Source organism: Gallus gallus, chromosome 1, assembly GCF_016699485.2.
Source record: "Gallus gallus isolate bGalGal1 chromosome 1, bGalGal1.mat.broiler.GRCg7b, whole genome shotgun sequence".
Taxonomy (NCBI): domain Eukaryota; kingdom Metazoa; phylum Chordata; class Aves; order Galliformes; family Phasianidae; genus Gallus; species Gallus gallus.
Window position 1 is genome coordinate 78,097,478 of NC_052532.1, and position 24,773 is coordinate 78,122,250.

The window sequence follows — 24,773 nt, forward strand, 5'->3', positions numbered from 1 at the left end:
CCTTAGCTCCTGGACAGTCAAACTATTTCAGAGACTTAATGTGAAAGGAAAGAGTCTGTGGAGACTGTGGGAGCTAATTCTCTGTGGGATTATGCTCTGTAGGAACTCTGAGTCGAGGCAAAACCGTGTGAGTGCTGCTGGGCAAAACAGTCTTGTACTGTCAGACATATGAGAGTTTATCTCTTGTTCCAAGATGAGCATTTTTATTCAGAGTAACTTTTCTGTCTCAGGAAGGAGAAAATGATTGCGTGCTCTTGGAAAGAAGGACGTATGTGGAAGACACAGTGCAAGATCTATAGTGTTTCTCTTGTGACTTGTGTAACATTGCTGCCTACTGGAAAGAAGTTAGATAGACAGCCCTTTTATTTTCAGCTGGAAACTTTTGAGGTTCATCCTAGAGTTGTCCCAGGAGAGCCATAAACCCCACGGTTGAGGTGTGAAATCTGTCCACAGGAATCAAGGAGAGCAGCTCTCTGCACCACAGACTGGAGCCAGACCACAGGTCACAGGGACCAACAGCCAGAGAAACAAGAGAGAGTGAACTTAAGAACTAGCACCTGTGTCTGTGTGAGTGTTCATGTGAGTATAAGCACTTGCAGGCGTGGGGGTGCATGAGACCAGGTACAAGTACTTGCAGAGAGTGAAATTGAGGGGCAGCTAAGGGGCAGGCTGTGTGTCAGAACACAGCTGTGGAAAGGATACCAACTGTGCATGAACACGTACATAGTTTATTTCGGAACGGGCATATTATGAAGTTGGATTTCACAGTACATCACAAGGACTTTGCTTGATGGTTTCTTGCTTTGTAAAAATTCAGGAACTCATCACTGAATGCTTACACCTCAACAGTAATCCACTGCATTAAGGACACAGTGTGGGAGAGACATGCTGCTTTATAACCCTTACCTAGAAAGACAGCGGTAGATCTCTGTGTGTGAGAGACAGAACATTCTTCGTGCATGTATGAAACATTCCATCAGGAAGAAATCATACAGTAAATAAAATTACATTCACATCCTGCTTGTTCCTCCTTCTACTTTTTGTCTCCAAACTATGAATGCTTTCGACGTAGGTGAAATCAAAGAGAATGCTGCAAACGTGCAAGAAGAAACATCACAGGGTTGTCTGAAAAGTACTCACAACTCATCCACGGATGGAAGGGGTAAACTGAATGGACAGAGATTGTCTTACAGCTTATCAGGCTGTAGCAAAGACATAGGTACGAGGCATAAACGGATAGAAGTAGCACATGTAAAACTGATGCTTCATGCAGAAGAAAGCTGGACTGTGTAAGCAATTTCTGAATAAAAGTACATCTGTATTTTTCTCGAATGTGATTTCATTTTAGGTTGCCTGCTACTATAACCCACCTCCCTAGTTCTACTGAGGTCCTAGTTCTGTTGATGTTCTTGAGATTAGGACAACCTTGCCAGGCACAGTGAATATCACTGTACATCTGGATTTGATTAACAGACTTTAAGGATTGTTATGATGTGATAGACGATCAGCAGCTGACCGGAGAAGAGGAATTCAGCAATGAAACAGAACCTGCATGACCTCTCTTGGTCCAGCTCCTCAGCAACCTATGCCTTGTGAATAGCCAATTGGCCTACATACTGTTTTCCTGTGCTGAGAGCTACCCCCTTCTGAGAGAACGTACGGGAGAGGAGTTTATGTACAGAAAGCAAGTGACTTTGAAGTGTTGTGTCCAAACTGCTGGCACAGAAATAGATAGCCGAATGGTTCTTCTTGGCAGATATGATATCTAAATGAAAGACTTCTTGGCTTGACCGCTTAGCCTCGTATCCGGTGTGAATATCGCCCTTATTTTCCTGTTTTACTCCATATGAAGAATAGATTAATTGCAGACCCTTCCCAGGCTGCTGCAGATACCAGGACATATAATCGTGATTATCATTTTGACTGCAACTCAGGGTAGCGTTCTCATCTTCTTTCAGCACCAGAATTGAGGGTTGGTTAATCTCAGCTCCTGTGAGACAAAGCAGAAGAAACTCAGTTAAAAAGCAGACTACATTCTCCCCGCAGCAGAACAAGCATGATGTCTCAGCTGATGCCTTACTTGCTCCAAAGAAGTACAAGACCACGCACCAAATTGTCCACATTCTCTTTGCTGCCTCAGAAGTCAGAGAGCACGCCCTGGTGAGGGACTTACTTATATAGGTCTATTTCGGTTTCCCTTAAGCCAATAGCAACGAGCTCTGCCGCAGCCAGATCTGTGCTGAAAACCCAAGCTTCTTCACAGAATCACACAGAATCACAGAATGGCCTGGGCTGGATGGGAGCTCAAGAATCATGACTCTCCAACCCCCCTGCCTGGCAGGGCCACCAACCTCCCCACTTATTAGACCAGGTAGCCCAGGGCCCCATCCAACCTGGCCTTGAACACCTCCAGGGACGGGGCATCTACATCCTCTCTGGGCAGCCAGTTCCAGCACCTCACCACTCTCCTTGTAAAGAACTTCCCCCTAACATCCAACCTAAATCTTCCCTCTTTCAACTTAAAACCTTTCCCCCTTGTCCTGCTGTTATCTACCCTTTCAGAGAGTTTACTCCCTTCCTGTTTATAGGTTCCCTTCGGGTACTAAAAGGCTGCAATGAGGTCAACCCGCAGCCTTCTCTTCTCCAGGCTGAATAAGACCAGCTCCCTCAGCCTGTCTTTGTAGAGGAGGTGCTCCAGCCCCCCAGTCATATTCTTGGCCCTCCTCTGGACCCTCTCCAACAGCTCTCTGTCGTTCTTGTACTGGGGGCTCCATACCTGGACATTTCCTCCAGGAAATTTCAAGCAGACACATTGTTTTAAGAGTGCCTGCTGAAAATACACAGAAGCTTTCAAACTGATTCAGATGGAAAATATTCTATCAGACAGGATAGTACCCAGGGGAAATGCTTTTAAACTAAAACGGGAGATTTTGAATGGACATAAGGAAAAATGTTTTTTTTTACAGTAAGGCTAGTGAAGCACCGGCACAGAAGACCAGGAGATGTGGTGGATGCCCAGTCCTGGAGACACTCAAGGCCAAGTTGGACAGGGCTCTGAGCAACCTGAGCACCTAGCAGTAGGTGTCCCTCTTTGTTGCAGGGGAGTTGGACTGGATGACCTTTAAAGGTCCCTTCCAACGCAATCGATTCTGTTCTAAGTATGTACTGTGTACTGTGGTTTCTGTAACTACAGCTTCCCTGGCCTCCTTCTCAGCTGGAAATGAAAAAGAGTAATTGTAAAGATGAGGAGAACAGCTATTTCTTGAGGAACTTTTCTCAGAACGGTTGTTTCTTGTGCAATGCCACCTCAAGCTTGCAAAAACAAAACAAAACAAAACAAAAACAAAAACACTGCCTAGGAGAAATTGCTTTTTCAGAACTGGAACAGAGCACTGCGCATGCAGAACTTTTGGATGACAACATCCACTGAAGATCTGAGTGGTTTTCTACAGGGAACTGGGAAGTGCACAGCTGTGATCCATCTATATCCTCCTCGCTTATTTGCTGGACATTGAAGGCTACTGGTAAGTTCACAGGGCCTTACAATAGCACTTGCCACCCTAAGACAAACATGCCTGGGAGCCGAGAAATGGAAAGAGATCCCTAGGTTACGGTCCCACGTTTGAAGAGCTGTTTTTCCATGTAACATCATGACTTTCAGGAGCTAGTAGCTTACTACAGGAAAAGAATCATAGAATCGCTAGGGTTGGAAAAGACCCACAGGATCATCCAGTCCAACCATTCGTCCTTCATCAATGGTTCCCGCTAAACCATGTCCCTTAACACAACATCCAAACGCTCTTTAAACACCACCAGGGTCGGTGACTCCACCACCTCTCTGGGCAGCCCATTCCAGTGCTTGACCACCCTTTCAGAGAAGTAGTATTTCTTAACGTCCAGCCTGTATCTTCCCTGGCGCAGCTTGAAGCCATTCCCTCTCGTCCTATCACTAGTCACCCGAGAGAAGAGGCTGACCCCAGCTCAGTACAACCTCCCATCAGGAAGTTATAGAGGGCAATAAGGTCTCCCCTGAGCCTCCTCTTCTCTAGACTGAACAACCCCAGCTCCTTCAGCCGCTCTTCATAAGGTCTGTGCTCCAGACCCCTCACCAGCTTTGTTGCCCTCCTCTGGACACGCTCCAGGGCCTCGATGTCTTTCTTACAGTGAGGGGCCCAAAACTGGACACAGTACTCGAGGTGCGGCCTCACCAGTGCTGAGTACAGGGGGATAATTACTTCCCTGTTCCTGCTGGCCACACTATTTCTGATACAAGCCAGGATGCCATTGGCCTTCTTGGCCACCTGGGCACACTGCTGGCTCATGTTCAGTCTAGCGTCAATCAACACCCCCAGGTCCATTTCCTCTACACAGTCTTCCAGCCACTCTGCCCCAAACCTATAGCGTTGCCTGGGGTTATTGCGGCCAAAGTGCAGGACCCGGCATTTGGTCTTGTTGAATCCCATCCCATTGGCTTCAGCCCCGCTATCCAACCTATCCAGATCCCTCTGTAAGGCCTCGCTACCCTCAGGCAGATCAACACTTCCAGCCAGCTTGGTGTCATCTGCAAACTTACTGAGGGTGCACTCAATGCCCTCATCCAGGTCATCAATAAAGATATTAAAGAGGACAGGCCCCAGCACCGACCCCTGGGGAACACCACTTGTGGCTGTTTGCCAGCTGGATTTAACTCCATTCACCACCACCCTCTGAGCTTGGCCCCCCATCCAGCTCCTAACCCAGCTAAGAGTGTATCTGTCCAAGCCACGGACTGCCAGCTTCTGCAGGAGAATACTGTGGGAGACAGTGTCAAAGGCTTTGCTGAAGTCTTGGTAGACCACATCAACAGCCTTTCCCTCATCCACCAGACGGGTCATTGGATCATAGAAGGAGATCAGGTTGGTCAAGCAGGACCTGCCCTTCGTGAACCCATGCTGGCTAGGCCTGATCCCCCGGTTGTCCCGCACGTGCCGCATGATCTCCCTCAAGACAATCTGCTCCATAATCTTCCCCGGCACCGAGTTCAGGCGAACAGGCCTGTGGTTCCCCGGATCCTCCCTGCAGCCCTTCTTGTAGATGGGAGTCACACTGGCAAGCCTCCAGTCTTCTGGGACCTCACCTGTCAACAAGGAGCGCTGGTAGATGATGGAAAGCGGCTCGGCTATCTCCTCCGCCAGTTCCCTCATCACTCTCGGGTGAATCTCATCCGGTCCCATGGACTTGTGGCAGTCCAGTTGGAGAGGCAGGTCTCTGACTGTTTCCTCCTGAATTGTGGGAGGTTTAGTCTGCTCCCCAGCCAAGGCTGCCAGGTCAGGGAGTAGAGAAACCTGAGGATAACTGAACTGTCTTTTAAAGACAGATGTAAAGAAGGCATTCAGAACATCTGCCTTTTCCTGAACCTCAGTGGTCACATTGCCAGCCTCATCCAGTAAAGAATGGAGATTCTCCCTAGTCCTCCTCTTGCTGTTGATAAACTTGTAAAAGAGTTTCTTGTTGCCTTTTACCCCAGCAGCTAGGTTGAGTTCAAGCTTGGCTTTAGCCTTTCTGATTTTCTCCCTGCACATCTTAACAACTTCTTTGTATTCTTTCTGGGTTGCCCGTCCCTTCTTCCAGAGGAGGTAGATTCTCTTTTTCTCCTGGAGTCTCAAGACAAAACAACTACAACTACTAAAATCACTCAGATGTCACTCCCAATGTAGCCACCACGGCGTTTATATTCCTAAGCTATTCTGTCATAAAATAGAATTCCCAAAACTTTCACAGGACAGTGGATTGCTAGTAATAATCCCTAGATGGCAACAGAGTGTGGTAAAAATGAACTCTAAATAAGAGGCAGAAGAGAGTAAGCAAGTCAGTCTGAGAGAGACAGTGCTCTCCCAGTGCTTTTCTCCTTGTGTTTCTTTTGCCTGATACAAAGAGTGAGTAAATCACAGCCCTGAGATTGTTCTACGGAGCAGAAGAGTGCTCCCTGGTTGCAAGGAATGGTGTGCTACTCTGCTTACTGAACAGCTCATAGAGTCAGAACAACACTGGTGACCAGGGTGTGTAAGGCCTACAGGAGTGATAGGTGAAGATGTGAGTCTTTCAGAAATCACTTTTGGACTGGATTAACTGAGGGCAGCATTTGAACTTAACTTCCCGAGATCTCTCCCCAAGCGCATTACAGGAATACAATGAACATGAGTATCTGTCACGCATCTCTGTCTCCTCAACCAAGAACCATAGAATCATAGAACCACAGAATCATAGAATTGCTCAGATTGGAAAAGACCTTAAAGATCATCAGGTCCAATCACAGCCTATCCATACGACCCTAACTCTAACAACACCCAGCAGAGCGTACGCCCATACAAAACATGGGCAGCCAGCTTCTCCACAAGCATGTTGTGGGAGACGGTGTCAAAGTCTTTACTGAAGTTCAAGTAGACCACATTGTGTCATGGAGTTATCTAGATTAATCTGTGCCCGTGACAGGGGGCCAGTAGGCTCGCAGGCCTCCTGGCTTCCCCAAAAAAACAGAGCAGTGGCAACGATCTAAGAATGAGAGTTTATTTTACTAACTATGATGTTGGAATGCAAGATGACACGATATAATACAATCTCATTGAACGTAAGGGTAATAAATCAAATGAAATGAGAGAGAGAGCGAAAGAGCGATAGAGAGAGAGAGAGAGAGAGAGTGAGAGAGTTTCCAAAACAAACATGCCCTACATGATGAAGGCACATGGCTTGGAAGCATATCCACTCCTCTCCCTGGCAGCAAGCGAAAGCGAAAAAGACCGTGCAAAACCAGATGACGTATCTTCCGTGATGTATATTCTGGGATACGTAGTTCTTCTTCTCTTTTGTCCATGATGTTATGATGTGGAATACCAATAGCAAAATTACAAAGCCATGACATCCCACCCCTTATTCTACATCATTATATCATGCTTAATGTATATACATAGAACTACTGACTGCATTCCCCCAACTTCAAATTCCCTTGTGGTACACATTGAACATCTCCATCTTTCTGCATCACCCAGCAAGTGGACCGAGGTCCCTGGGCAAAAACAGTTCCAAGGAGAGGTTTGCCCTTTCCAGAGGCTGGAAGGACCCAAACTGCTTTTCCCAACATGCTCTTTACATGTACTACAGGGACACTTATCTCCCTCTACAGTATGTAGGGAGCTGGATTGGGTAGGACCATCAGATTGATAGATCCTCTAGCGTTGACCATCCAGGTGGCTTCTGCCAGATGCTTCTCCCAGTGCTTAAATGTTCCATCGCCCACTGCTTTCAGCATAGTTTTTAACAACGCATTGTATTGTTCAATTTTACCAGAAGCCGGTGCATGATAGGGAATATGATAAATCCATTCAATGCCATGTTCTTTGGCCCAAGTATTTATAAGAGAATTTTTGAAACGAGTCCCATTGTCTGATTCAATACTTTCTGGGTAGCCATGTCACCACAGAACTTGTTTCTCCAGACCTAATATGGTGTTTATGGCGGTAGCATGGGGTACTGCATATGTTTCAAGACACCCAATGTTTGCTTCCACCATGGTGAGCACATAACGCTTACCATTGCAAGATCATGGCAAGGTGATATAGTCAATCTGCCGCACCTCCCCATATTTATACTTTTGCCATCGTCCTTCCTCCCAGAGAGGTTTCATCCTCTTGGCTTGTTTAATTATGGCACATGTTTCACAGACATGAATGAATTGTTCAATAGCATCCATAGTTAAGTCCACCAATTGGTGGACTTTGACAGCCTTGCCTTCATCCACCAAGCGGGTCACATTGTCATAGAACAAGATCAGGTCGGTCAAACAGGATCTACCATTCATAAACCCATGCTGACTGGGTCTGATCCCCTGGTTGACCTTTAATTGATCCAGGATGGCTCCCGAGATTATCCATTCCATGACCTTCCCTGGCACCAAGGTGAGACTGATAGGTCTGTAGCTACCAAGATCATCTTTCCGGCCCTTTATGAAGATGGGTGTCACATTTGTCAGTCTCCAGTCCACCAGGACATTCCCGGTTTGCCAGGACTGTTGAAGGATGATGGAGAATGTCTGGGCAACCACATCCGCCAACTCCCTCAGCACTCTGGGGTGCAATTCATCTGGCCCCATGGACTTGTGAGTGTCCAGCTTTTATCTCAGCATGGATTATGCAGGCCCAATTCTGTTCCCCATCCCTACCTACCACTTCAAGGGGCTGTGTGCCCAGTTGTGAGCGGCTTACGGGCTGGTTCGACCCAGTCCGGTGACTAGTGGGGCGTGGGGACCCACAGACTCATGCCCCGGAAAAGGGAAATGGGAAAAAAGGGAAAAGGATAGAGAGATGGGCCTAAAAACAAAACAGCGGCGGCGATCTGAGGAGAAAAAAAATTAACTGACTAAACAAGATATTGCAATGCAAGATAACACACTATAATGTCATATAATGCAGTATATTGTGTTATATTATTATATATTGTATTATTATTATATTATATACATAAATACTAATAATATATATATTATATTATATTATATTATATTATTGTATTATATTGTGTTGTATTGTATTGTATTGTATTGTATTATACTGTATTGAAAAGGCAGACGTTCTGAATGCCTTCTTTACATCTGTCTTTAAATGTCAGACCAGTTATCCTCAGGTTTCTCCACTCTCTGATCTGGCAGCCTTGGCTGGGGAGCAGACTAAACCTCCCACAATTCAGGAGGAAACACTCAGAGACCTGCCTCTCCAACTGGACTGCCACAAGTCCATGGGACCGAATGAGATTCACCCGAGAGTGCGGGGGGAACTGGCAGAGGAGATAGTCAAGCCGCTTTCCATCATCTATCAGTGCTCCTTGATGACAGGTGAGGTCCCAGAAGACTGGAGGCTTGCCAGTGTGACTCCCATCTACAAGAAGGGCTGCAGGGAGGATCCGGGGAACCACAGGCCTGTTCGCCTGACCTCGGTGCCGGGGAAGATTATGGAGCAAATTGTCTTGAGGGAGATCACACGGCACGTGCGGGACAACGAGGGGATCAGGCCTAGCCAGCATGGGTTCACGAAGGGCAGGTCCTGCTTGACCAACCTGATCTCCTTCTATGATCAAGTGACCCGTCTGGTGGATGGGGGAAAGGCTGTTGATGTGGTCTACCTAGACTTCAGCAAAGCCTTTGACACTGTCTCCCACAGTATTCTCCTGCAGAAGCTGGCAGTCCGTGGCTTGGACAGATACACTCTTAGCTGGGTTAGGAGCTGGATGGGGGGCCAAGCTCAGAGGGTGGTGGTGAATGGAGTTAAATCCAGCTGGCAAACAGCCACAAGTGGTGTTCCCCAGGGGTCGGTGCTGGGGCCTGTCCTCTTTAATATCTTTATTGATGACCTGGATGAGGGCATTGAGTGCACCCTCAGTAAGTTTGCAGATGACACCAAGCTGGCTGGAAGTGTTGATCTGCCTGAGGGTAGCGAGGCTTTACAGAGGGATCTGGATAGGTTGGATAGCTGGGCTGAAGCCAATGGGATGGGATTCAACAAGACCAAATGCCAGGTCCTGCACTTTGGCCGCAATAACCCCAGGCAACGCTATAGGTTTGGGGCAGAGTGGCTGGAAGACTGTGTAGAGGAAATGGACCTGGGGGTGTTGATTGACGCTAGACTGAACATGAGCCAGCAGTGTGCCCAGGTGGCCAAGAAGGCCAATGGCATCCTGGCTTGTATCAGAAATAGTGTGGCCAGCAGGAACAGGGAAGTAATTATCCCCCTGTACTCAGCACTGGTGAGGCCGCACCTTGAGTACTGTGTCCAGTTTTGGGCCCCTCACTGTAAGAAAGACAACGAGGCCATGAAGCGTGTCCAGAGGGCAACAAAGCTGGTGAGGGGTCTGGAGCACAGACCTTATGAAGAGCAGCTGAAGGAGCTGGGGTTGTTCAGTCTAGAGAAGAGGAGGCTCAGGGGAGACCTTATTGCCCTCTATAACTACCTGAAGGGAGGTTGTAGTGAGCTGGGGTCAGCCTCTTTTCTCGGGTGACTAGTGATAGGATGAGAGGGAATGGCTTCAAGCTGCGCCAGGGAAGATTCAGGCTGGACATTAGGAAATAATGCTTCTCTGAAAGGGTGGTCAGGCACTGGAATGGGCTGCCCAGAGAGGTGGTGGAGTCACCGAGCCTGGTGGTGTTCGAAGAGCGTTTGAATGTTGTGTTATGGGACATGGTTTAGCGGGAACCATTGATGAAGGGTGAATGGTTGGACTGGATGATCCCGTGGGTCTTTTCCAACCTTAGCGATTCTATGATTCTATATGAATTGAAGCTAATAAAACAAATAAAATGCAAGAGAATGTCAGAAAGACAAAGGTTTTACTCTAATGCTGTGACAAGACTGTGTAGCGAGCTCACATGCTGCTGTGATCAAAACGGCAGGAAAAAAGTTTGTGGATGGTATTTATCTTTCCCCCTGAGTGGAAAACGGAAACACAAATATCGCAATGTCCTCTTTGGTATGTAGTACGTAGTATGTAGTAGGTCTTCTTTTTTGGGACGGGTACCCGGAACTGGAGCATTCACTCTTTACTTCACTGTGCACTACCTGATGTTACGATGTGGAATACTGATAACTAAAATCATAAAACCATGACACCAGTGAGTTTCTTGTCTCATTTTTTTTTTTTTTCTGGGATCCAGTAGCATTCAAGTAGCATCCGTAGCAATTGTACATGAGCACTTGCAAACTTTCCAATCATGGCCCTTCATCCTGATCCACCAGAGTGCTTCCTCTGTTGTTAAGATGAAGACAGGTTTTAACTGAGCTCCCTTATTCTGACCCCCCAGGCTACTGAATTTCCGCACATGTGAACCACAAAGAAGCCCGTAAGGCACAAACGTTAAAACCCATGAAAAGGAAGATGCCCAGGATGAGGCCATTGGTGCTGTTTCTGTTGGTGTGAGTAGTGGGTATGTCTGCCTGTTTTGATCTGTGTGGTTGACCCCAAATATAGGAAGGTGTAGTATTTATGCGTGTCACCTGAGAATACATTCTCAGCCTTGCTGCTGGCTGGGCCTAGGGGTGTGGAGCTGTGGCAGCCACTCCGCTCTTGGGCTAGCAGATGCAGTCCCATCTAACAGGAAGCTTCACGGAAATCACTGAGGTCTCCTCCTTAATGAGGAATAGACCACAAGGCGAGATGTGACAGTGAGGAAAGGGCTGAGGTCTCCTGTCTACATGGAGGAGAACCAAAGGAATGGGGAAAGTCTTCCTACTGATGAGTGTTTAACAAAGGCTGGGAACAATAAGAGCTGGCTTAGGGGAGGGTTGTGCAGGATTTGGGGACTTTGTTCACAGATGAGAGCTTTCCAGTCCTGGTAGGGACAAATGACTGTTGTCAAATCACATCGTGATGTCGTTGGCCTTCTAGGCCACCGGAAAACACTGCTGGCTCATGTTAAGCCAAGCATCTACCAACATTCCCAGTTTGGTTTCCTCTGCACAGCTTGCCAGCCACTCTGCCCTGAGCCTGTAGCATTGGGACTATAGTGCAGGACCCCACACTTGGTCTTGTTGAACTTCATCCCACTGGCTTCAGCCCATCGATCCAGGTCCCCCTGTAGGACCTGCATCTGATCCTACACTCAAACAGACCAACACATCACCTCAGCTTAGTGCCACCTGCAAACTTACTGACGGTGCACCCAACTCCCAAATCATCAATAAAGATACTAAACAAGATGGGCCCCAATACTGAACTCTGGGGAACACCACTCATGAGCAATGGCCAGCTGGTTTTAACTCCATTCGCCACCAGTCTCAGGGCCCGGCCATCCGGCCAATTCTATGTGTACCTGTGCAAGCAAGGGGCTGCCAGCTTCCACAGGAGAATACTGTGGCAGGCAGTGTCAAGGGCTTTGCTGAAGCCTGGGTAAACTGCATCAACAGCCTTTCCTTCATCCACCAGCTGGGTCACCCTATCATAACCCTTTCTATAGACGAGTACCACATTAGCAAGTCTCCAGTCATCTGGGAGCTCTCTGGTTGACCAGGACTGCTGACAGATAGTGGAAAGCAGCTTGGTAGTCACCTCCGTCGTCTCTCTCACTAACCTCGAGTGAATCCCATCTGAGTCCATGGACCTGTGACTGTCTAGATGGATTAGAAGGCCTCTAACTGTTTCCACCTGAATCATGGAGGTTCAGTCGTGGAGTTATATTCTGCTCCGCAGCCCGGAGTTCCAGGTCAGGAGGCTGAGTGCCCACCCTGAGGATAACTGGTCTGACCATTAAAGACAGATGGATGTACAGAAGGCACTGAGAACCTCAGCCTCTTCCTCAGCGGTCATGTTCCCCAGCACGCCCAGTAAGGGATGGAGATTCTCCTTGGCTTCCGCTTAGTGTTAGTGTATTTGTAAAGACATTTATTGTTGTCCTTTACCACAGTGGCCAGGTTGAGTTCAAGCTGAGCTTTAGCCTCTCAGATTCTCTCCCTGCAGTTGCTAGCAAATTCCTTATCCTCTCCTTGAGTTGCACAGCCCTTCTTTCAGAGGAGATAAACTCTTCTTCACCCAGAGTCTCAGTATAATAATTTCCCTGTTCGACCACACTGGTCCTCTTCCCTGTTGGCCCATCTTTCAGTACAGCCTGCTCCTGCACCTTTTAGACTTCCTTCTTGAGCAGCATACAGCCTTCTGGGACCCCTCTGCCTTTCCAGACTGACTCCCAAGGGAACCACCCTACCAGTGTCCTGAACAGTTTGAAGTCTGCCCTCTGGAACAGTGGCTCGACTTTGTCATTCCCAGCCCCAAGCTCTACAACATCCAAATACTTTCTAACACCTTGTGCCTCACCAGTGCCCCTCCTTCCACGCCTGTCCCTTCTGACGAGCTTCTCGCCATTTGTTGCAGCGCTCCAGTTGTGGGAGTGATCCCAGCAGATTTCAGTAACAGCAACTAAATGGCTCTTTAGTCTTAGCAGATTTAAGGCATCTGCTGCCAGGTTCCTTACGTAGGCTGCATTGGTGCATAAAGTTTCTCTGTGCCCAGCTGTCTGCAGAGAATTCTTCTTGCAAAAACCCTTCCTCCTTGGGCTTGCCATTGCAGAACCTTTGTCCCCTCAGTCCTGTGCTCTTTCTTTCACACCGCCATCTCCAAGCAGGTCATTCCGATTCCATTTCTCATCCAGCTGCATCTGCTCATGTGGTGTGAGTTCCTCCTTCTCCTCCAGGCTATTTCACTACGCCAGCCTCACTAGCTCCCACACCTAAACCAGCTTCCTAAACTAGCTTTTGCATACCACCCAACTTTCCACCTCACCATCCTTGCAAGGAACTTGCACCATTCCCAGTCCCTCTTTGGCCTCTCTTTCCTCCCCTTAACATGCTGCCCTAGATTCTCACAGTAAAGACACAGCTTCTAGGTTTGGAGATGATAAAACTGTCCAGCAGTGGCCCAGTACACACTGCCTCGGGGTTCTTCAAGGGACATCTTTCTAGCCCCTCTCTGCAGATTATGTAAGGGATGACACCAATTGAATACGTACACTAAAAATGAAATTTCCCATCCGCAATGATTTCCCTTCCCTTCCCTTTCTCTTTCTGCTTTCCTCACCCTCACATTTCCCTTTCCTGCCTTTTGCTGAGGAACTCCCAGGACACTGTCTGCTTCCTGCCTCAGAGGCTGAGGTTGTGTATCTACAGGCTCCATGTATGACTACGGTTCCTCTCCTTATTTTTCAGTGCCGTGGTCTCTCTGTACTTTCTCATTCTCTCACTGCCTCTGGCACAGATTCCTCCAGGCCTCCCTCCTTAGTTTCTGATCTCAGGCACTCTCACAGGAGGCATAACTCCCCTACCTTGCTTTAAAGAAAAAAACCTGACCAACCAACCAACCAACCAACAAAAAAAAAAACAGGAACCCTCAACTGAAAAGATGCTCTCCTTCCTTTCTGTGTCCCTTCAATCCCTTCCATCCCTTCCATCCCTTCCTTCCTTCCCTCCCTCCTTCCCTTCTTGTTTTCCCTCCCTCCATCCTTCCACTTGATCTTCCTTTTATGCTTTACACTGCTATCAAGTATCCGGCATTCTTGCCGCCTGTTTCCCATTGTTTACCTTTCCGTTGCAGGCAGCCTGGATTACCTGCTCAGCACTGGAGGACCCAGTACTCCTGGCTCCGGTGTCTCTGAGCAAGTGAAGGGGAAAGTACCCCTGGCCACAGGTACCATTGGACTGCGCTTGTGGCTTCTCATTGCTGTTCCACCTAGCAACACTGCTGTAATGGCTACCGTCAAAGCTTTTACAGGAACAGTGAGGAGATAATTTCACCCCTGACAGGAGCAAAATGGAACTCTTCTCAGCTGCTGTAGGACCACACCCAGGGACCTGCTCCAACAGCTCCCTTCTCAGTAAGAAGACCGGGAGTAAAGGAAACTGCTTTTCTGCCTGCCTGCCTCAGAAGACTTCTTGAACGGTAGCACGGTGTCGTACTCCCATTGCCTGCCAGCCGTGCAACTCTGGAGCGCAGCTACCAGCGAGCACACCTTAGCCAGAGCAGCAGGGAAGGCTGGGGAGGGGCTGGTGTAAGGCTGCAGGGAACCCAACTTGGCTCTGATGAGCTTCAGCCTCCAAAGTAACTATCTGTAAGGTTCATTTAAGTAAGGTTTTTATTTGTGCTGTTGCCATTTTCTTAAGAGGAAAATGATAAGGGCAGGAGGGGAGCAGCCAAGGAGCCATGAGGCCGTCTGGCTGTCAGTAGGCTGCAATGGTTTCCTGGATCCAGTCAACGTAATTGCAGACCTTGGTGTAAACTCCGGGATAACCTTTCAGAGCACATCCAATTCCCCAGGACACAATTCCTTGCAGTTCTCCATTGCACACAACTGGTCCACCCGAGTCACCCTGGAGAGAAAAATGTAGGGGCATGAACTTCTAAATCAAGAAAGCAGACTGTCACCTGGAAAGATTGTGACCTGGTGCAAAGAATCTAGGCAATGCACCAGGAAATGCAGCAGGCCCTGAGATGGGAGCGCAGGCAGATACCAGTCCTTGTTTGCTGGACTTCCCTAGTTCCTAACAATTCACTGTGACTTTACTGCGTGCCCAGCAGATGTGGTTGGACCTGCTGTTTTTGGCAAAGGCCATGCTGCAGCCAAACCCTTGCTGGAAAGATACTGTGTCAGAAAAGAACACAGAATGATGAGGCATCCTCTCTAGTGAAAGGCTTGTGAGGCGCTGGAAGAGATTGACCAGAGAAGTTGCGGATGCCGCGTCCCTCTGGAGGTGTGCAAGGACAGGCTGGATAGGGTGTTGGGCAGCATGATCTGGTTGGTGGCAACCCAGCCTGCCCAAGGTGGGGGCTTGGAGCTCAGTGATCCTGAAGGTCCCTCACACCCTCAGCCATTCTACGACTCTAGGAGGAGGCCTAAGCACACTGGCAAGTGCTGAAACACACCATACAGCCTGGGGCACCCTGGGGGTGTGTGGCCCAGGGCTCTGCACCAACATCAACTCTTACCTGGCACGAGTCTTTCCCACCCTCCAGGAACCCGACACAGATCATGTTGCTGGTGATATCACCCGGGTAGGCCTCCTGGCACTCTTGGTCACTCAGAATCGGAGCGTTCAGGCACTGGAGAAGTTCAGGGTAATTGTCTACCGGGAGAGTAGCGACAACATTTGTTTTTTTCCTGGGACCCAGTTCTGTCACTTAACAAAAAGACCTGAAGACCTATCTGCGAGAGCCATCCAGCAAAGCAGGGTAGAGCAAACCCTTAAGCTACAGGAGCAAATTTGAAGTGCACTGTACACTGAGGCACACTGGCAGGGCAGCGTGGTGACTTTGCAGGCAGAACAAGGAAAGACGTCAGGTCTCACGAACGCGGTGCTAGAGCGGGAGAAGCGCAAACCGGTACTGGCAGCGCGTGTTGATACTCACAGCCATTGCTCAGCGTGTTTCCCCACCCTGAGATCAGGCACTCGGTCCCCGCCTTGGCACAGGAGCTGGGCAGAGCTATGGGTTGAATGTCGGCACTGTATTCCACCGCAGATGCCAACTTGATCAACATAATGTCATTATTGAGGGTTATTGAACTGTATTTAGGATGGCGAATGATTACTGATGAACTCCTGACTACTTCACTGTCTTCCTGCACATCGATGTTGTACTCTCCCAGCCTCACTTGTATACGGCTGCAAAATTGCCAGCAGAGAAAAACAGCAGTTAGCCGTGGGTTGAGCAGCTTTGTGCCACATGGTGTATGCAGACTCTTGGAAGAGAGTAAGAGAGCGCTGCCCTAATCAAAGGTTAACGTGTCACAGAGCTCTAGAAACTTTTGGATTTTGTGGGAGACAGAGTCTGAAAAGCCTTGCCAGATGGGCATCTGAGCCAGCAGATCCTCAGCTTGCAGCTGTGGCAGTGGTGGATGGATGGATGACTCCAGACACCTAGAGCAATGCTTCAGGAAGGGAGAATAAGTTTCCCACTGCAGGGGCACATGATCACTAGGCTGTGCTGCCTCTGCACAGCGGTGTCTCGTAAATCTTCCTAAATCTTGTCTGTGGACAAAGAAAGGTCCACGGGGAAGATGTGAAGGAACGAAAACGAACAAAATGGCAATGGTAAGCCACACAGACATGCAAATGGGGACAGAAAGGCTTGTTAGGGTGAACAGAGAAGGATGCTAAGAGTGCAACAGTATTGGAAAGATGATGTAAAGCAGGGAGACCGAGGGTAGTGTTTCTCCTTTGGTCCTCAGGTACAGCATGCGTTGCATTGCCCCCTCAGATTGTCTTCTCTCAACAGGCACCAGAGTTCCAGATCCAGTGTGTTTGCAAGACTTGAGTAGAACCCATCCAGATACGCAACCCGATCCATACTTACGATTTATAGCAGTGAGCAGCTGACAAGACCCACTGGCTGTTGATGAGGGACCCTCCACAGAAGTGATACCCAGAGTTCAGGGACACCTGGTAGGGAACCGAATGCTCTGGGCAGGTGTAGCCTCCCACAATCTTGTCATCATCGGCACCTCCAGGGAAAGCAACTGCAAGAAAGACAATGGGCTTTCACAGCACCAGGCCTGACTCCATTCTCCTCAAGTGCAGCAGCAGCCAACAAGCTACAGAGGAATTAGCAAGAGCCAAAAGAGTTTGAAACTTCAGAAGTCTTCACACAACATCTGAAAGATCCTGCTGAGTTCTTCCTGTGTTGCTCTGAAACGTGAGGCTTTGTCTTTACCACCTCAAGTCAGGAAGAGAACTAAAGAGTAGAAGCTGCCAAGGAGCCTCACAAATTAACTGCATGCAGCCTCCACTGTGTTCCTTCCACGGAACTTTTGGAACAACAAGCAACAGCTATGGCATGGTAGACAGCGCGTGGTGGTCGTTTGCGTAGAGTGGAGATTGGACGAGGGCAAATGCAGTTGAGAACGTTGGCAGAATTTTTAATCTGCTGGGGGGAAAGAAGCGGTGAGCAAGGGTGAAGGGAAACGCTGGTAGCAAAGGAATCTGAGAAAACACAAAGACTCCACGGAGCTGGAGGATGTTGTAAGGAAGAACGTGCTTGAATGTAGGAAAGAACATGTTTGAATGTGAAAAAAACCATATTTGTTGAAGCCAATGGAACAGTGGTAGCCAACCTTTTCTGATTGCACATCCCTATCAGCAAAAACCCTTGCAGAACTCCTTTCTCTCTCTGCAGTATATCCTTTAGTCATATCCATCTTTCTCTGTCTCTCTAGGAGGCTGAGGGTCCAAGTCTCTGACGTAGGTGGAAAGAGAAGAAAAGCAGAATACTCTGCCACCGGAGAAGAAGAAATGCAGGTAGAGAGGGAGAGGCAAGAGGTTAGGGGAGAAGGTTTGCTCAGATCAGGAGCTTTCGAGAACATACCAGCTGCTCCCAGGCAGGAGAGAATCAGGAAGAGAAACTTCATGGTGCTTCCACCACCAAGCTCTGTGACATGTACAAGGACTCGCCTCTGAAACTCCTCTGCTTTATGCTCCTGGAGAGCTTTATCTTTGCCAGCCCGTGGTCTCTCCAGCTTTAACTTTCCCAGGGCCTTGTACCAGCCTGGACAAATTTACTTATTTTATCTGAGTACAGCCATGCTACAGCTGACTGTAATACCTAAAGCAGGACCACGTATTTCTAGAAATGCAAGCTGACGTTGCTTGTCCCTTGGTAACATCTAACACAGGTGCCCTCCATTCAGTGGCCTGCCTTCCTCCAGTGCCTCTGGAGCCACCAGCTGCAGCATCACTGCGTTAAACAAGATAACTGTTTGCAGATGGAGTTGTATAGCTCAGGAGTTTGTGTTTGGAATGAGCCTGAAAATGGGCCTGTGGGATGTCTGCTTGTAGTGGGTCGAAGAGAGTATTTACCATTCATGAAGGGAAGTATCTTCTTTAAAAAGAGGAAGAGGGTGGAGAGAAGGTGTCATGCTTTTAACATGAACTCAGAGGAGTTTGTTCATCATCCAACAGAATGGCCTGAATTCTTCTCTGAATCGGTCTGTCTGCGGGATGATCTCTGAATAGCATATCAGAAACAACCCGTTTTCCTCCATGTGAGATCAGTTTGCGCTATGTGCTCATGCACTGTTATGCTTGCAGGAATGCACCCTTTGATGCACGGATTCATGGGTGCCTCTCCAAAGTCACTGGTGGGAAAATGAGGAGAGGTTTAGGAAACGTACATTCACTAGATGTTTGTCGTAAAGGAGTTAGGTACTAGAACACAGGCGTTCTGCTGCATGCTCTGGCCTTGGCCTGGGTAAGGGCCTGTAGTGTCCTCCTGTTTATTTAAGCAGGTAGCATAGAGAGGCTTACAGAGACGTTTTTCCCTAAGGGCATTACCAGCTGGCCCCCTGAGACATCTTTTGTGCTGTTGAGAGTGGCTGATAACTTTTCTTAAAGGGGTATAGGAAAAAAAGGTAATGAAAGAAAAAAGATTATGTTTATTTTCCCATCAGGGCTTCCTGAGACCTTGAGAGGCAGCAGGTGTGCTGAGGCCCAGCCTGGAAAACAGAGTGCTGCCTGGTGTGCGTGCTTTTTTAATGCTCTTTCTGATCAACAGACAGTGAAACGTTACCTGGAGAGACACTGGTAGGGCTTGTTGCTTAAGAGACCTGACATTCTTCGTGCATGTATGAAACATTCCATCAGGAAGAAATCATACAGTAAATGGAATTACATTCACATCCTGCTTGTTCCTCCTTCTACTTTTTGTCTCCAAACTATGAATGCTGCTTCTGACATAGCTCAAAATAAGAGAGAATTCTGCAAACGTGCAAGAAGAAACATCACAGGGTTGTCTGAAATGTACTCACAACTCATCCACGAATGGAAGGGGTAAACTGAATGGACAGAGATTGTCTTACAGCTTAACAGGCTGTAGCAAAGACATAGGTACGAGGCATAAATGGATAGAAGTAGCACGTGTAAAACTGATGCTTCATGCAGAAGAAAGCTGGACTGTGTAAGCAATTTCTGAATAAAAGTACATCTATATTTTTCTCGAATGTGATTTCATTTTAGGTTGCCTGCTACTATATCCCACCTCCCTAGTTCTACTGAGGTCCTAGTTCTGTTGAAGTTCTCGAGATTAGGACAACCTTGCCAGGCACAGTGAATATCACTGTACATCTGGATTTGATTAACAGACTTTATTGTGAATAGCATATTGGCCTACATACTGGTTCCCTGTGCTGAGAACTACTCCCTTCTGAGAGAACGTACGGGAGAGGAGTTTATGTACAGAAAGCAAGTGACTTTGAAGTGTTGTGTCCAAACTGCTGGCACAGAAATAGATAGCTGAATGGTTCTTCTTGACAGATATGATATCTAAACGAAAGACTTGTTTAGTTAACCGCTTAGCCTCGTATCCAGTGTGAATATCACCCTTATTTTCCTGATTTTCTCCCACTGAATAATAGATTAATTGCAGACCCTTCCCGGGCTGCTGCAGATACCAGGACATATAATTGTGATTATCATTTTGACTGCATGTCAGGGTAGTGTTCTCATCTTCTTTCAGCACCAGAATTGAGGGTTGGTTAATCTCAGCTCCTGTGAGACAAAGCAGAAGAAACACAGTTAAAAAGCAGACTACATTCTCCCCGCAGCAGAACGGGTATGATGTCTCAGCTGATGCCTTACTTGCTCCAAAGAAGTACAAGACCATGCACCAAATTGTCCACATTCTCTTTGCTGCCTCAGAACTCAGAGAGCACGCCCTGGTGAGGGACTTACTTATATAGGTCTATTTCGGTTTCCCTTAAGCCAATAGCAACAACCTCTGCAGCAGCCAGATCTGTGCTGAAAACCAAGCTACTTCCTCCAGGAAATTTCAAGCAGACACATTGTTTTAACACTGCTGGCTGAAAATACACAGAAGCTTTCAAACTGATTCAGATGGAAAATATTCTATCAGTCAGGATTGTACCCAGGGGAAATGATTTTGAAGTAAAACGGGAGATTTAGAATGGACATAAGGAAAAATGTTGGTTTTTTTTTTACAGTAAGGCTAGTGAAGCGTTGGCACAGGGGACCCAGATGTGTGCTGGATGCCCCGTCCTGGAGACTCTCAAGGCGAAGTTGGACAGGGCTCTGAGCAACCTGAGCACCTAGCAGTAGGTGTCTCTCTTTGTCGCAGGGGAGTTGGACTGGATGACCTTTAAAGGTCCCCTCCAACTCAATCGATTCTGTTCTAAGTATGTACTGTGTACCGTGGTTTCTGTAACTACAGCTTCCCTGGCTGCCTCCTCAGCTGGAAATGAAGAAGAGTAATTGTAAAGACAAGGAGAACAGCTATTTCTTGAGGAACTTTTCTCAGAACGGTTGTTTCTTGTGCAATGCCACCTCAAGCATGCAAACAAACAAACAAACAAACAAAAAAAAACACAAAAAAAAAAACCAAAAACAAAAGAAAAAGAAAAAGCACCTCCTAGGAGAAATTGCTTTTTCAGAACTGGAATAGGGCACTGTGCATGCAAAATTTCTGGAAGGCAACGTCCACTGAAGATCTGGGTGGTTTTCTACTGGGAACTAGAAGTGCATAGCCGTGACCAGTCTATATCCTCCTCACTTATTTGCTGGACATTGAAGGCTACTGATAAGTTCACAGGGCCTTATAATAGCACTTGCCACCCTAAGCAAAGCATGCCTGGGAGCTGAGAAATGGAAAGACATCCCTAGGTTACATTCTCATGTTTGAAGAGCTGTTTTTCCATGTTCATGTAAAAAATCTGAGACACAACAGTAACATCATGACTTTCAGGAGCTAATAGCTTACTACAGGAGAAGAAAAAACAACTACAACTACTAAAATCACTCAGATGTCACTCCCAAAGTAGCCACCACAGCGTTTATACTCCTAATCTCTTCTGTCATAAAATAGAATTCTCAAAAGTTTCACAGGACAGTGGATTGCTAGTAATAATCCCTAGATGGCAACAGAGTGTGGTAAAAATGAACTCTAAATAAGAGGCAGAAGAGAGTAAGCAAGTCAGTCTGAGAGAGACAATGCTCTCCCAGTGTGTTTCTCCTTGTGTTTCTTTTGCCTGATACAAAGAGTGAGTAAATCACAGCCCTGAGATTGTTCTACGGAGCAGAAGAGTGCTCCCTGGTTGCAAGGAATGGTGTGCTACTCTGCTTACTGAACAGCTCATAGAGTCAGAACAACACTGGTGACCAGGGTGTGTAAGGCCTACAGGAGTGATAGGTGAAGATGTGAGTCTTTCAGAAATCACCTTTGGACTGGATTAACTGAGGGCAGCATTTGAACTTAACTTCCTGAGATCTCTCCCCAAGCGCATTACAGGAATACAATGAACATGAGTATCTGTCACGCATCTCGGTCTCCTCAACCAAGAACCATAGAATCATAGAACCAAAGAATCATAGAATTGCTCAGATTGGAAAAGACCTTAAAGATCATCAGGTCCAACCACAGCCTATCCATACGACCCTAACTTTAACAACACCCAGAAGAGCATACACCTGTACAAAATGTGGGCAGCCAGCTCCTCCACGAGCATGTTGTGGGGGACAGTGTCAAAGGCTTTACTGAAGTCCAGGTTGACCACATCAACAGCCTTACCTTCATTCACCATGCGGGTCACCTTGTCATAGAACAAGATCAGGTCGGTCAAACAGGATCTACCATTCATAAACCCATGCTGACTGGGCCTGATTCCCTGGTTGACCTTTAATTGATCTAGGATGGTTCCTGAGATTATCCATTCCATGACTTTCCCTGGCACCAAGGTGAGACTGATAGGTCTGTAGCTACCAAGATCATCTTTCTGGCCCTTTCTGAAGACGGGTGTCACATTTGTCAGTCTCCAGTCCACCAGGACATTCCCGGTTTGCCAGGACTGTTGAAGGATGATGGAGAATGTCTGGGCAACCACATCCGCCAACTCCCTCAGCACTCTGGGGTGCAATTCATCTGGCCCCATGGACTTGTGAGTGTCCAGCTTTTATCTCAGCATGGATTATGCAGGCCCAATTCTGTTCCCCATCCCTACTTACCACCTCAAGGGGCTGTGTGCCCAGGTGTGAACGGTTTACGGGCTGGTTCAGCCCAGTCCCGTGACTAGTGGGACGTGGGGACCCACGGACTCATGCCCCAGAAAAGGGAAATGGGAAAAAAGGGAAAAGGATAGAGAGATGGGCCTAAAAACAAAACAGCGGCATCAATCTGAGGATAAAATAAATTAATTGATTAAATAAGATATTGCAATGCAAGGTAACACACTATAATGTCATATAATACCATAAGATATGAACTGAAGCTAATAAAACAAATAAAATGGAAGAGAGTGTCGGGAAGCCAAAGACCTTACTCTGATGCTGTGACAAGACTATGTAGCGAGCTCACATGCTGCTATAATCAAAACGGCAGGGAAAATGATTTGTGTATGGAATTTATCTTTCCCCCTGAGTGGAAAATGGAAACACAAATAACGCAATGTCCTCTTTGGTATGTAGTATGTAGTATGTAGTATGTAGTATGTAGTATGTAGTATGTTGTATGTTGTATGTAGTATGTAGAAGGTCTTCTTTTCTGGGACGGGTACCCGGAACTGGAGCATTCACTCTTTACTTCACTGTGCACTACCTGATGTTACGATATGGAATACTGATAAGCAAAATTATAAAACCATGGCACCAATGAGTAACTTGTCTTACTATTAAAGACCGAGGCAAAGAAGGCAATAATTACCTCAGTCTTATCCTGATCCTTGGTCACTGTGTTGCCCTCGGTGTTCAGCAAGGGATGGAGACGCTCCCTAGCCCTCCTCTTACTGTTGATGTATTTATAGAAATACGTACTGTTGTCCTTCACATAGCGTACATAGCGTAGCTTATGTGAGGGAAGAGCCCGGAAGCAAAGTAACATTTATGCAAGTTGGTCAATCAGGAGACTAGGACCCCAGCATGACAGTGAGTGATCCACCCTGGCACTATATAAGTCTCTAAGAAATTTTAGTCAACTGGAGTATAAGTGGGAGGACCTCTTACAGGACACGATCCCTACTGATTCCCAGTTCTTTCTCCTACCAGCTATTCTCATCACCTCCCGCTCATTTTTTTTTTTTTTTTTTCTGGGATCCAGTAGCATTCAAGTAGCATCCGTAGCAATTGTACATGAGCACTTGCAAACTTTCCAATCATGGCCCTTCATCCTGATCCACCAGAGTGCTTCCTCTGTTGTTAAGATGAAGACAGGTTTTAACTGAGCTCCCTTATTCTGACCCCCCAGGCTACTGAATTTCCGCACATGTGAACCACAAAGAAGCCCGTAAGGCACAAACGTTAAAACCCATGAAAAGGAAGATGCCCAGGATGAGGCCATTGGTGCTGTTTCTGTTGGTGTGAGTAGTGGGTATGTCTGCCTGTTTTGATTTGTGTGGTTGACCCCAAATATAGGAAGGTGTAGTATTTATGCGTGTCACCTGAGAATACATTCTCAGCCTTGCTGCTGGCTGGGCCTAGGGGTGTGGAGCTGTGGCAGCCACTCCGCTCTTGGGCTAGCAGATGCAGTCCCATCTAACAGGAAGCTTCACGGAAATCACTGAGGTCACCTCCTTAATGAGGAATAGACCATAAGGCAAGATGTGACAGTGAGGAAAGGGCTGAGGTCTCCTGTCTATGTGGAGGAGAACCAAAGGAACGGGGAAAGTTTTCCTACTGATGAGTGTTTAACAAAGGCTGGGAACAATAAGAGCTGGCTTAGGGGAGGGTTGTGCAGGATTTGGGGACTTTGTTCACAGATGAGAGCTTTCCAGTCCTGGTAGGGACAAATGACCGTTGTCAAATCACATCGTGATGTCGTTGGCCTTCTTGGCCACCGGAAAACACTGCTGGCTCATGTTAAGCCAAGCATCTACCAACATTCCCAGTTTGGTTTCCTCTGCACAGCTTGCCAGCCACTCTGCCCTGAGCCTGTAGCATTGGGTCTATAGTGTAGGACCCCACACTTGGTCTTGTTGAACTTCATCCCACTGGCTTCAGCCCATCGATCCAGGTCCCCCTGTAGGGCCATCCTACCCTCAGACAGACCAACACATCACCTCAGCTTAGTGCCACCTGCAAACTTACTGACGGTGCACCCAACTCCCAAATCATCAATAAAGATACTAAACAAGATGGGCCCCAATACTGAACATATGCCTCTCCAAAGAGGCATATCCTTTCCCTCTGTCATGAAACAGAATTTCAAAACTTTCACAGGACTATTGGATTACTAGTAATAATGCCTAGATGGCAACAGAGTGTGGTAAAAATGAACTCTAA

General features: G+C 47.4%; 2 protein-coding genes and 1 gene segment (V, D, J or C); all 3 read right to left on the reverse strand.

Annotated features, from left to right (window-relative positions):
- Positions 1-24,773, reverse strand: part of TRBV6-5 (T cell receptor beta variable 6-5) — a gene marked incomplete in the record, with an annotated part of 201,106 nt that overhangs the window by 51,380 nt on the left and 124,953 nt on the right.
- Positions 1,553-2,149, reverse strand: LOC112530242. The segment is given in 2 exon segments: positions 1,553-1,990; positions 2,081-2,149. Coding segments are annotated over 2 exon segments (450 nt in total).
- On the reverse strand, positions 14,621-17,960 carry PRSS2 (protease, serine 1). The gene is made up of 5 exons (NM_205384.2): positions 17,863-17,960; positions 16,855-17,017; positions 15,910-16,163; positions 15,490-15,626; positions 14,621-14,873 (listed from the first exon to the last, which is right to left on the reverse strand). The coding sequence occupies exons 1-5, from the start codon at positions 17,903-17,905 to the stop codon at positions 14,724-14,726; spliced, it is 747 nt and encodes a 248-aa protein (NP_990715.1). The 5' UTR covers positions 17,906-17,960; the 3' UTR covers positions 14,621-14,723.